The 13,061-nt window shown below is 39.6% G+C and overlaps 1 protein-coding gene across 1 annotated transcript in view; it reads right to left on the bottom strand.

Annotated features, from left to right (window-relative positions):
• Positions 1-13,061, bottom strand: part of ABCC3 (ATP binding cassette subfamily C member 3) — an 81,877-nt gene that overhangs the window by 54,233 nt on the left and 14,583 nt on the right. The window contains exons 2-5 of the mRNA XM_087710030.1: positions 10,233-10,409; positions 6,166-6,291; positions 4,318-4,455; positions 1,331-1,456 (exon numbers count right to left, since the gene is read on the bottom strand). Of these exons, the coding sequence (XP_087566156.1) occupies positions 1,331-1,456; positions 4,318-4,455; positions 6,166-6,291; positions 10,233-10,409 (567 nt within the window). The remainder of the gene's footprint in view (positions 1-1,330; positions 1,457-4,317; positions 4,456-6,165; positions 6,292-10,232; positions 10,410-13,061) is intronic.

The raw sequence follows: 13,061 nt of genomic DNA, 5'->3' as shown, positions 1-13,061 counted from the left end.
GGATAAGCATTTCTGTAAACAAACTGCACAGATGCTCTTCTATTTACCGATTTTCCTTGCTAATTACCCTTTCTGCAGAAACTAAACATGTTCACTCCTAGATCAGCTATGCAAACTCCTGCTCCACTTTCCCTGTGGTTGGGTGTGTGGTTTTTTTTAAAAAACAAGGAGTGTTGCAGCAAAATTAATCCATCTTTAATTAGATGCAAACCCTATTCTTCCAGAAAGCTCATAAAAATGAAGATAGCCAGTCTCTACAATCTGCCTTCTGTCTTCAGCTAGTCCCACCCTCACTCCTCATTCCTTTCCTGCATCTGAATGGTCAATGGGTTATTGGTAATCAAAGGACAATAAATATTGTGAATTTTATTGGGGGGGGGGGTTTCTCATGATCACTGAGAGGCAAACTTCACTCTAATACTGGCTAGAAACAGAGCAATAAACTGAGACTGGGCTGTGTGATCTTTTGGCAGCCAAAAACTACATTTTACAGTTTACAAGAACAGAGAATGAAATCATATTAGCAGGCAATGATTTACACTGAATGGGTGGGTGTGAAATACATGGAACTCTCTCATGCTGTTCCTCCCCCCTCTTTTCTGTTTGGAGGACATTTGGTAGTAGTTCTTTGTTTTTATAAAAGGTATTTTATTCATTCTAGGGTTTACACAGCACTATCATTGTGTTTTTCAATTAAAAATAGCAGGAAACCGTGGCACTGAGTTTTAGCAAATCTGCCTGGGGGCTCAAGCAGCTGCAAAACTAAGGTTTCAAAAGCAAGAAGTGAGGCCAGGATCATAGGCTACCCTCTCCCAATTAGTATAAGATGCAGCCTACACAAAGTTGAGACGGCAGATGGGTTTTGACGAGCATCTCAGGAAAACAAAACTGGCATGAATAAAAAAATCAGAGGTGGGTTTCACAGACATTTAGCACCGGTTTGCCGCACCTGTGCCTGCTCACTTTGTGAGCGTGCACACCTTCCACGAATGCACTTTACTCACGTGTGTAGCTTGCACACATGTACACAGCTTCGAAAACATGGCTAAATACAATATAATATAATTGCAGAGTTGGAAGGGACCTTGGAGGTCTTCTAGTCCAACCCCCTGCCTAGGCAGGAAACCCTATACCATTTCAGACAAATGATTATCCAACATCTTTTTAAAGACTTTCAGTGTTGGGACATTCACAACTTCTGGATAGGATGGCATAGAGCCGGGACAGCTACCAGTTCATCTGAATCAGTCCGAACCGGTTGAAAACTAACCTCTGTAACTATTCAGCACTCATGAAAATCTAAGGGGGGGAAACCTAAAAATTTACTTACCGGATCTAAATTCACAGGAGAAAAGAACGGAGGCTTTTCTTTGAAACACGAAAGAATAAATTCAATAAGGATCAGTGCAAAGTAGATATAAAACACGATCTTCCTAAATCTGCCTTCCGTTTGGTCCTAAAAAGAGACAGTGGCAGTGGGAAAGGGAAAAGTAAAACAACAAACTAATACAATGCTGCTTTCTCCATACATATTGAAATTGTATATTTGAGGCAACTGTTACAATGAACTAGAACAATAGAATATTACCCTAAAACAATTAATGGGTGGATTTCATTAAGATGGTGAATAACATCATGAAGGGTGAAACATGACTATTCTGATTTGGCATGCTAACGTCTTATATCAGGGGTCTCCAAACTTGGCAGCTTTAAGATTTGTGGACTTCAGCTGCCAGAATTCGCCAGCCAGCCAAGCTGTCCACAACTCTTAAAGGAAGCAGACTCACTCTTAATAGCCCCCACCTTTGTCAATGAGCCATTAAAACCTGAACTAATCTACTCTACATAACAAAGGTAGGATTAGCCTTCCACAGAAACTCACCACAAGGCACCTGGGAAAATTATATCAGCCAGCAAGGCAACCAAATGTGGTCTCAAAGCACAGCCTACAGAGTTGCCTCTGCATGGCTCCATGGAAGTCTGACAAGCTCAAGATCAAAGGCCAGAGAGGACATAAAACCAGGAACTTTCAGCATCTCACTTTTTTTTCTTCTTCACCCAACATCTGAAAGTATATGATGCCCCTTTTCTGTTCAGGAGCTCAAGTCATGTGATCCTGCCCCCCATTAAACCATCTTTCCACGCAGCCTCCATGTTTCCAGTGTCTTTTTCCCCACTTGGAACTGAACCTGGAAGGACATTTCTTCCAACACTCTCAAAGTGCACGGGCCCTTTTTGTAATGCTTTGGAAAGTCTTCAGAGAGTTTCAGAGTCCTTCCAGAGCATCAGTACAGTCAGCAATTGTCTTGCATAGGGCCAGGCCAGGTGCAACTCCTCAGCAGAGGGAGGTAGATGTTAAAGACAGCTGGGGGCAGCAGGGCCCCAGCAAGCACAAGGTGGCAAGGCTGGCAGAATGGCAGCGCCCCCCCCCCCCCGTGTGCAGGGTGACAAGGGTGGAAGAGGCAGAGGAGTGCAAGCCAGCTAAAATGATAGAGTTGAGAGGAGTGGAAGGCAGGGAAGTTGAACAGGAGGCAGTCCCTTGCCTTACCCAGGCTTGGGGCTGTGAGAGAGCAAGCCGGGAGTGGCTTGGATCAGGATGGGTCCTTACCTAGTGACTGCAGGATTTGCTTAACAATGGCAACAGAGAAGGTTCCACCACAAAACCGCGTCTGACTAAACCGCGTAGCTGATGTCATCAACAGGGCGACAACAGCGCGGAGACAGAAGCACGCTGTAAACCCTAAACCTAAAATTAACCCCTAACCCTAAACCTAACCCCCCTAAACCTAATCCTAAACCTAACCCTAAACCTAACCCTAAACCTAACCCTAAACCTAACCCTTAACCTAACCCTAAACCTAATCCTAACCCTAAACCTAACCCTAACCCTAACCCTTAACCTAACCCTAACCCTAACCCTAACCCTAACCCTTACCCTTAACCTAACCCTAAAGCTAACCCTAAAGCTAACCCTTACCTTAAGTTGAATCGGCTTGCTTTCAAAGTGCTATTTAAAGCGCCCTTCTTTCTCCGCGCTGGCTGTTGTTGCCCTGTTGATGACGTCAGTGACGCAGTTTAATCGGGCGCGGTTTAGTCGAGTGCGGTTTTGATGGGTCACGACAGAGAATGCCAGGATTGCTGTGGCTGAGTGACATGGTGGCATGATGTCACGCTTCATGACCACATTGGTTAGCAATGAAAATTCCTGTCCCAATTACCATTGTAATTCAAGAACTACCTTTATTTGCTTTCAAGTTTCGTCTAGTTCATATACGATGGGTGAAAGAAGATTGTATATTAAATAAGAAAACTTAGGATGAATAATTAAATATTGCTAGAGGCGCTCCCATCACAAAGGTGACTTCCCATGTCCTACCCTCGAACATTATACCCACTGTTACTGTTATATCAGATACAGTCGGCAGCTGCATCACAGCACCCAGTCTGCATGAAAATGCCCTTTCCAAGGTAAACTCCCAGGAACCAGAGTTTTGTTTTTTTCCAAGCATTTGGCCAGAAGCTTTCTCTTACTACACTGCTGCTTTAGTGCAACATTTTGAAAAGCCAACCATGAGCTACCTCTCCCTCTGTGGTTTAATAGTTCTCAAAGACTTCTAGGTATTTAAGCTTCAAAATGACTTTCCCTTCATGATCCTAGGAAGAAGAATCTCGTTATTCCCATATCACCATAAAAATGTATTAGGTAAAGATTCCCCCACACATGCGTGCTAAAAAACTATTAAGGTAATGGTAAAGGTTCCCTTTGCACATATGTGCTAGTCGTTCCCGACTCTAGGGGGTGGTGCTGATCTCCATTTCAAAGCTGAAGAGCCAGCACTGTCAGGAGACGTCTCTGTGGTCATGCAGCCGCACGACTAAATGGACGACTAAACGACTATACGGAACTCTGTTACCTTCCCACCAAAGGTGGTTCCTATTTTTCTACTTGCATTTTTACGTGCTTTCAAACTGCTAAGTTGGCAGAAGCTGGGACAAATAACAGGAGCTCACTCCATTACGCAACACTAGGGATTCGAACTGCTGAACTGCCAACCTTTCAGATCGACAAGCTCAGCGTCTTAGCCACTGAGCCGCCACGTCCCACTAAAATCTATTAGTGTGCTAATAGATTTTATCTCAGTCTGAAACACCATCTATTCTAATCTAGGTGGCTGGATAAATTATTCATCTGCCACATACTCAGCCTATAAGTAGCCCTTCACTCATAACTCCCACAAATGGACCGTCAAGCATCTTCCTTCCAGCATTAACTCTGTGGAAATATGGCATAATTCAACACAAGCACACTTAATTTACCTGAGCTGGAGAACCAAGGATTTTGGATCTCAAAGGACCAACAGCACACAGCACACACAAGAACCAGAAGATGATTAGTATCCCTGAGGATTGGACACCATGGAGTCTTTCATACTGGATGAGCAACATGGCTGCCAGCTGCAAAGAAAGGCAGTGGAGAACCAGTGAAATGGAATGATGAGAATTTGATTAAATTCCCTAAAGGTTTTTTTCCCAAGATTAATTCCTAGTGACCTGATGGATACCTCCGTATCATGTTGTTGACAAAAAATAGAAAAGCAGTTAGCTGAAACAGTCTGTTTTTATATGGTATTGGGTGTTATTATTTTTGTGCTGGGACTAGGTAGCTAATGTTTTTGTCTCCTTTATGAAAAACAATTTGGTGATGGTGAATGGTATCTTCATTTGTGCAAATAAGAAAACTGCTTTTCTTTCTCTGTCCTGGTATTCATATATCAAATTCCTATGCTTAACTCAATATTTATTATATTAGTGTTGGGTTTTTAATATTTTTTTCTCAAAACATTATTTGAATTTTTAGAGAATAAAGCAATGAAAAGATTCTCTGGAGCCTAAGGAAAGATTTTTCCCCATGTTACGACGGCAACACTGTAACTTTGTTGCTTGTATCCTTATAATTTACTGTACATTGATATTGTTTCCTGATTGCTTATTTGTATGACTATCATTAAGTGCTGTACCTTATGATTCTTGATGAATGTATCTTGTCTTTTTATGTGCCCTGAGAGCATCTGCACCAAAGACAATTTCCTTGTGTGTCCCAATCACACTTGGCCAATAAAGAATTCTATTCTATTCTTTTCCAACATGGTTTTAGGCAGAAGAATAGATAATATTAAAGGATGAAGGAACAGTTATGTTATTCAACATTTTGGTTTGCCCAAAGCAGAAATCATAATATTTTTTAATTTAGTTCCTCTTAAATATATAGCCAAATTTCTTCCTTCTCTACAGAACTAAAATAATATTTCAGTACTGTAGATGTTGAGTGATCCAAGAAACTGTTATCTTTTTTTTCTTTTTTAAGTGAATCTCAGAGCTGCAGACAAAAAGCAAATGAGGACCAATCAGCAGCTCAAAATCAGCAGTTTGCATCTCACATCTTCCACTCTTGCCAAGATCTATTTGTCTTTTCTTCTTTAAATTAAAGCATGCACATACAAGACAGATCTTCAATATCTCTCCTTTTTATTGGACAGTAGAAGATGTAATTCATTACCCTACTTTATGGTAGAGGATGATCAAATCCCAAATCCAACTGGGGAAAGGAAGAGAAGTTCCAAGGATTGAGAATTTATTCTCTGTGCATTAGAGCTGTACTAACAAATGCAGCTTGCAAAAGCTTGTTGGCTTTCCCTCGTGTTTTCCACATGCGTGCATAGTACATTTCCACTGAAACTGCCAATGAAACACAATGGCTATATGTATACATATATGTGCAGACAGCTGGGGAAAGCCTTCAAAACACCTTTCCCAGTCTTCCAAAAGTTGCAGGTACTTTAATGATCCACAGAAAGATTCTTTGCTCGTGCCATCAAACTTTGCAATATATATCCCTTTAAAACGCTTTCACTGCTTTTTCCCACCCCCTCCTAGTCCAGCTTCCTGTTTGGAAGATGGAAGTGGGTTACCAGACCCAAAACCTTCTTTGTTAAATGCTCCAGAAACACTTCTGCTACTAAGGAAATGAATGGGCTGTGAAAACTACGCCCTATCTGTATTTTTTCCATGGCTATGCAGTAATTGAGCTATGCATAAATATTTCCCATCATCACATGTCTTTTCAACATGTAAATAGTAACCGCAAAAAGAGAAAGGCGCACTTACCATTGTGATGCCCGCAATTAAAGGCGTTATAAAATACACAGGTGATGGAGTTCTGTTCTGAGTGATTTCATGGAAAGCATAGAAAAGATTGGACCAGCAAACCCCCCAAAGCACAAAAGCAAAGGCCTGTAATAAGGAGAGAAAAAGACAATCACAGTTAAGGATCCAAAAGCACAAAACGTATCAAAAGCAGTTATATTTCAGCAAATATGCAAATATTTACAGCACTAGTAGCCTGTAACACATACTTTATTTTAGTTTTACAAGTCTTTCTTTGCTGGCTATCTAGGGGTTATACTCACTTGCCATTCCTAGCTTGTCTTTTTCCAGCTAAGGGTTCTAATAAAGTTGATCTCCTACCTACAGTAGCTTATCTTAAAACAGGGGTGGGCCAAATGTGCCACATACTGGCCACGCCCACCCTGGTTTAGCAAAGGGGGGGAGTCACGATAAGTCATGTGACAATGACATGACGATGTGAGTTTGACACCCTTGTCTTAAAATAATAATACTTGTTATGGTGTCAAAGGAGCAGTTTGGTAATTTGGTAATTTTATTGAAATTTTCCTGCAATATTCTTGCACATTTGAAGGTACGGATAGCAATAGCAATAGCAATAGCAGTAGACTTATATACCGCTTCATAGGCCTTTCAGGCCTCTCTAAAGCGGTTTACAGAGAGTCAGCATATTGCCCCCAACAATCTGGGTCCTCATTTTACCCACCTCGGAAGGATGGAAGGCTGAGTCAACCCTGAGCCGGTGAGATTTGAACCGCTGACCTGCTGATCTAGCAGTAGCCTGCAGTGCTGCATTTAACCACTGCGCCACCTTGGCTCTATACAGCATCTAGTCGGTATACCTTACTAAGGAAACTGTATTGCTCCTCATGTGTGCCTTCTAATGCAAGAAAAATAATCTCAGCAGATGGTCATAGAAAGTAAATCACTGCTTAAGTGAAAGAAGAGGGCAAAATAACATGTTGGTGGAAGAATTAATCTTACTGATGTTACTATCAACAATCAAAATGCAAGTCCTCTGATACTAAAATAGAGAAGGATAGACACATCTCCTAAATTTTAAAATGTAGATGCAGTGGCATAAATCTGCAAGGGGAACTTGGTCCGTTATTATCAATTACATCATAAGCAATAACAAGCAAAAATCACAATTTGGGTGCATGGGGGAGCTGTTAGGCAATTTCATTAGGTCTGCAGATTCAAATTAATAGAATTAATTTACAGTCCCTGAACCACCATGTTTATTTGACACAATTTTCTTTCAAATACCAGATTTTTTGTTTTATTATGCAATTCTCTTGTACAAGAATGACACACTCTCTCTCTCTCTCTCCCTCTCCCCCCCTCTCTCCCTCTCTCTCTCTCTCTCTCATGATACAAGTCCTGAACAAGCCACAGGTGGATTAGGCTCTTTGGCAGTTGTCTAAAAACAGGAAGTGATTCTTTCCAAGCATTATTATCACAGAATTATCCTTAGCAAGGTTTATTGAGATGGAGGGGTTGAGGTTACACTATTTTCTAGTGAGAACCAATATAATAGCATGTACTTGGGGGTGAAGACTCCTCTTTTTCTTTCTAGCAACCTTCCTGTGATCATCATTAGGAAGGAAGAAGCTTGCAGTTAACCTAAGGGAATCCCGAATCTTTATCACTCAGCAAATCAACCCTTAAGGCAAACAGATATAGACTCATGACAAACACAAACTGTTTCTCTGTTTAATAGCTACCTATGGCAAACCATAATCTTTCAACAATGGGATTCTGTTTTGATGCCATTCACCTTGCCTCCTTGGTGAACTCACCCAAATCAAATACACTTGGTAAATCAGGGCTAACATGTTCAGAGACTCCTATTTATCCATGTGTTTTTTACATTGTGATATTTTAATACCTGGAATCAACATGCACGAGTTGGGCAGCCTTATAAATTTGTTGCACACACACATGCATATGTACATACATATACAAGTAAGCCTGCAAAAGCATCCTCAGAATCCATGAGCTACCAATCAAGCTGTACAAATGGCATGGAGGAGGCTTAGTTAAGTTAGACTCCACTTTAAAAATCTGTTCAGCACAAAGATTAGAGCTTTACATCATTCCACAACAGTGTTTTAGACAAAGGGGACAAGAGAATGGGAAAGAAAAGGGCTGTGAGGAAAAGTTGGTTCTAATTTGCAAATGAGAAGAACACTCTGGTTTTGATCCACTAGCATGGAGTGCATTTGGATGTTGTCATTTAAGCCCAAAGGCCCAAGATCAGAATTTTGACCCACGGTTCATATGAAGCAGCCCAGCATCTAGCTGACTTAGTAGCACCTAGCAAATTGGAGCTAGTGGGAGACTACTAAGAATAAACCACAAAACCACAGGCTAGGCTAGAAAACCGAGAAAACATTTGGGCTGGAAAAGGATACAGATTGCAAACCACTCACGTACTTGCTTTCAAGAAAAGTACATGAACTCAAAGGAAATTATCTCAATAAGGTCTTTTTAAAAAAAATGCAAATGTAGTTTCTTACTTCAATGGGATGAAAATATCACCACAAGCTTCTGTATTAGATGGTGAATACATTTAGATTACTGCTGTAAAATGTTGGAGTAGGTAAAGTTTTTTAAATCAATTTGGTGTTCATTTCTTTGATAAGTTACTGAAGTGATTAAAAAAACCTTGGATATTTCAGTACAGAAAATATCACTAAAAAAAAAAAATCACAAAATTATCACATAAAAATACCCGTATGAGCTGAAGTTAAGCTTCCTCTTCTCTTTTGACTATTGTCCCGGATGAATCCTGATAAGCTTTTAGAAATAAAAACAACTACCTGAGAGATTCTTAATTCCTAAGAATGTCACAGAAAGAGAGGAATGAAAGAGGGCAGGCAAGACCAAAGTCTAATTCTAAATTCAGTTCCTTAATCTGTGAAGGAATGTTTAGACACTTATATTTGATAGCTAAAGGGAGCATTTATAGAGGGAGTTGAAGAGGAGGCAGTCCCTTACCATACCAATGTTTGGGGCTGGGGGAGACCAAGTTAGGAGATGTGTAGATCAAGGTATATCCTCAGATAATGACTGGATGGGATTTGGTTAATAGCAGCAACCAGGACTGACAGGATTGTCATTGTTAAGTGATGTGGTCATGTTACACTCCGCTTTGAATTGTTTGACAGCAGAAATCCTGATCCCAATTACCATCATTAATGGAGGACAACCTGTATCTTATATACTACTCATTTAAGAATTGTTGAAAATGACAACAAATTTTAAAATAAAAGTTTTGCACCTGATCCTATTTACAACTGTTACAGTGTCTCTTAGTGTGATTACCGTTTGCCTGGAACCCATTTATTATGAGCCATGGTGGCGCAGTGGTTAGAATGCAGTATTGCAGGCTACTTCTGCTACCTGCCAATTGCCAGCAGTTCAGCAGTTCGAATCTCACCAGGCTCAAGTTTGACTCAGCTTTCCATCCTTCCGAGGTGGGTAGAATGAGGACTCAGATTGTTAGGGGCTGATTCTACAAACTGCTTAGAGAGGGCTGTAAAGCACTGTGAAGCAGTATATAAATCTAAGTGCTATTGGTATTGCAACTCCTCATAGTCATACAATCACCATTTGCATGCTTCCCAACCAGCTTCCAACAAGCAGAGTTAATGAAGAATGCGGAAATAAAAGTCACGATCATGTGATGTCATGCATGTCCAATTCATTATGCAGGGTGCAAAAGAATTCTAAGATCTTTTATTCTTCAGAAACAGCTGACATATAGTTGGAAAGCTGTTCTCTGACTCATTAGTGGCAGGAGTGGTAAAAACATCGCAGCCATTTTAATAAAATTAACCTCTATTTCAGTGTTTCCCAGTACATCTATTGCTCAATCGCTGTCGCACTTGAAACATAAGCTTCAAAATATAAGATAAGATTGGACGCTGTTCATTTTAACTCATTTGGAACAATACTTTATCTATTCCTTGTAAGTTAATTGTTTAAAAGATTGCCACATCTGCCACTGTCTATATAGTGCCTCGGGGAAGCAAAGATCTTACCGTTTTGAACCTGTTCAGCACAGACAATACAATGTAGCCTCGGTTATTGTATTTTAGATAAAGGAGGTAAAATGGCAAGATGCAGCCAAGATAGAAGCATGGGATCCAAGCCAAGACAGTGTTCTGGAAACACAATGTTAAGTCTGGATTTTCGGTGTACAGTGTAAGATTCGAATCCTGTGGGGAGAAAAACACAAGTAGAAAAGTATTACTAAATAACTTGGGGAATATTGCTCCAAAATTTTATGCACTATAATATGTTTTTAAAAGGGCACAAAACCATTGTTGCTACCCCATTGATCCTTATGCAAGACCTCAGTATATTTATTGGAATCTCCTTGTGGACTTTTTGACTAAAAACAAAGAAACAATGAATTTGTGGTTTTTGGTTCTGATGGTGAGAAAAGAGACATTACAGATTATAGAAAGAAGAAAGTCATGATGTAACATTAGAGAGGTTAAAATCTAATTTTACTTATAACAGTTGTGAAGAATATTGGAAGCTACTTCTTTATGTCTTTATATCTTGCTCTTGGTCTTTTCTGTTTTCTTTTATTTCTGTTTCTTATTGCATTTTTAGCCTTTTATGTTATTTCTTTTTTCCACTGTTTCTATTTAGTTTGTTGTATTTTTTATTATTGTTCTTCAAACTTTTAATGAAAATTATACATAATGCAAGAACTTATCAGAACAAGCACATTTGTCCAAACAAAGTACAATACAGGTAGTCCTTGAGTTAGAACATTATTGAGCCTGAAGTGGTCATTAAGCGGGTCACCACATGACTGTGCCTGATTTTAAGACCTTTTTTTGGCAGTTGTTAACAAACTTGACAATTGTTAAGCAAATCTGCTTTATCCAATGGATATCTTTTGCCAGAAACCAGAAGTAAACGCTGGAAACTGAAAAAAGACATTGAAAATAGTTGTCAAGTGATTGCAGAATACTGCAGTAAAGGTGAGCCAGTTGCCAAGCCTCCCACAATGGGATCACATAACTGCAGGTGTGTGTGATTGTGCAACCATCAGAATGAGGTTGCAAGTACATTTGTGGAGGGGTGTCTGTTGTAACTTTGAATGATTGCTAAGCAACTGATTACAAATCAAGGACTACCTTGTAATCTAATCTACTTTCTGCCTTTCCATATCTTCAGAATACACTACTGTAGTACCAAAATGCAAATACACGTGCTAACATACAACTGATAAGGCTCTGCAACTTAATAAGAACCTTAATAAAGGTATGAGTAGATCTGTCAGTTTTGCTCATAGTCTCTATTGCCTGCAAGTTCCATGTTAAAAGAGTTATTTTGAGGACAAAATAAAGCTTACAGGAAAGTCAGCTATCTCAAAGCCATTTTCATTGCCTTCATTTGCAAATGTCACAGAATACCTCACGTTATTTTTGGATGGGTTGGCAAAAAGTATTCACTTTTGTATTGTATTTTTGTAAGTATTTTTGTTTAGCAGCATACAGGAAATTCATTGCAACTGAGTCTAATATTATAGTTTTTATTCTTTGTTTTTCATGTTTGGAATACCTCACTTTCCAGTTTCTGCACCAGAAAGAAACCATAGCAGTGGTAGGAAGCCTTTATTGGCTGTGTCCATAAAAGTCATTGCGAGATAAAATAAAGCTAGGGAAATCAACAAGAATGAAAAGGAAACGTGCAGCTATAAATCTGTCATAGGACCAGCTGTGAATGCAGGTCTGCTAGCGGTCAAAGTATAAAATAGAGGAACTTAAAAATATTTCTCAGTACTTAACCTTTTTAAAAAAATAAATAAGTGTCCTCGATATGGCCTGTAACTTTGGTATATATACCAACAGACTTAAATATTTCAAAGTACCTTCATCTAGAAAGGTCAGTGTTAAGTCATAACATCAAATATCCTATTTATTGTGCATAGTGACCATATTTGTGGAAGGAAATGATCTTCTCCAACTGAAGCAGTTCTGTTCCCAACAGCCCTGGAAAAACATTTTGTCTCTAAATCATAAAAGGACAAAGAAAAACACCTCTCTATATACAGCAGATCAATTTATTTCACAAAGGCTGCTCTGTTTTGTTAAGGTGACAGTGTCAACAACCAATGAACACGAATCGTACAGAGCAATTGCCTCTCAAAGTTCACACGTATTGCAATTTAGTCTTGTCTAAGAGAGCTGTATTATAATTTAAAATTATTTTTAAAATGATAGGGGGTAAGATGTGCCCCAGAAAACCCAATTAGCTCCAGATATACTCTGGAAATTGGTACAGAAGAGGAATAACATACACCAAATTGCCAAAAGTATTCACTCAGCTGCCTTTACTCGCATATGAATTTACTGTAAGTGACATCCCATTCCTAATCCATAGGTTTCAATATGACGTTGGTCCACCCTTTGCAACTGTAACAGCTTCAACTCTTCTGGGAAGGCTGTCCACAAGGTTTAGGAGTGTGTTTATGGGAATTTTTGACCATTCTTCCAGAAGCGCATTTGTGAGGTCACACACTGATGTTGGACGAGTTTACATGGCCTACCACTTCGTGGCTGAGTTGCTGTCGTTCCCAAACAATTCCACGTTCTTATAATACAGCTGACAGTTGATTGTGGAATATTTAGGAGCGAGGAGATTTCACAACTGGATTTGTTGCACAGGTGGCATCCTATCACAGTTCCACATTGGAATTTACTGAGCTCCTGAGAGCGACCCATCCTTTCACAAATGTTTATAAAACAGTCTGCATGCCTAGGCACTTGTTTTTATACACCTGTGGCCATGGAAGTGATTGGGTCACCGGATTCTGATTATTTGGATGGGTGAGTGAATACTTTTGGCAA

The sequence above is a fragment of the Thamnophis sirtalis genome, unplaced genomic scaffold (assembly GCF_051295495.1).
Source record: "Thamnophis sirtalis isolate CommonGarterSnake01/CBP01778 unplaced genomic scaffold, rThaSir2_p1.2 scaffold_3, whole genome shotgun sequence".
Classification (NCBI taxonomy): domain Eukaryota; kingdom Metazoa; phylum Chordata; class Lepidosauria; order Squamata; family Natricidae; genus Thamnophis; species Thamnophis sirtalis.
Note: the sequence above shows the minus strand (reverse complement) of the source record. Positions and strands in the feature narration are given on the sequence as shown.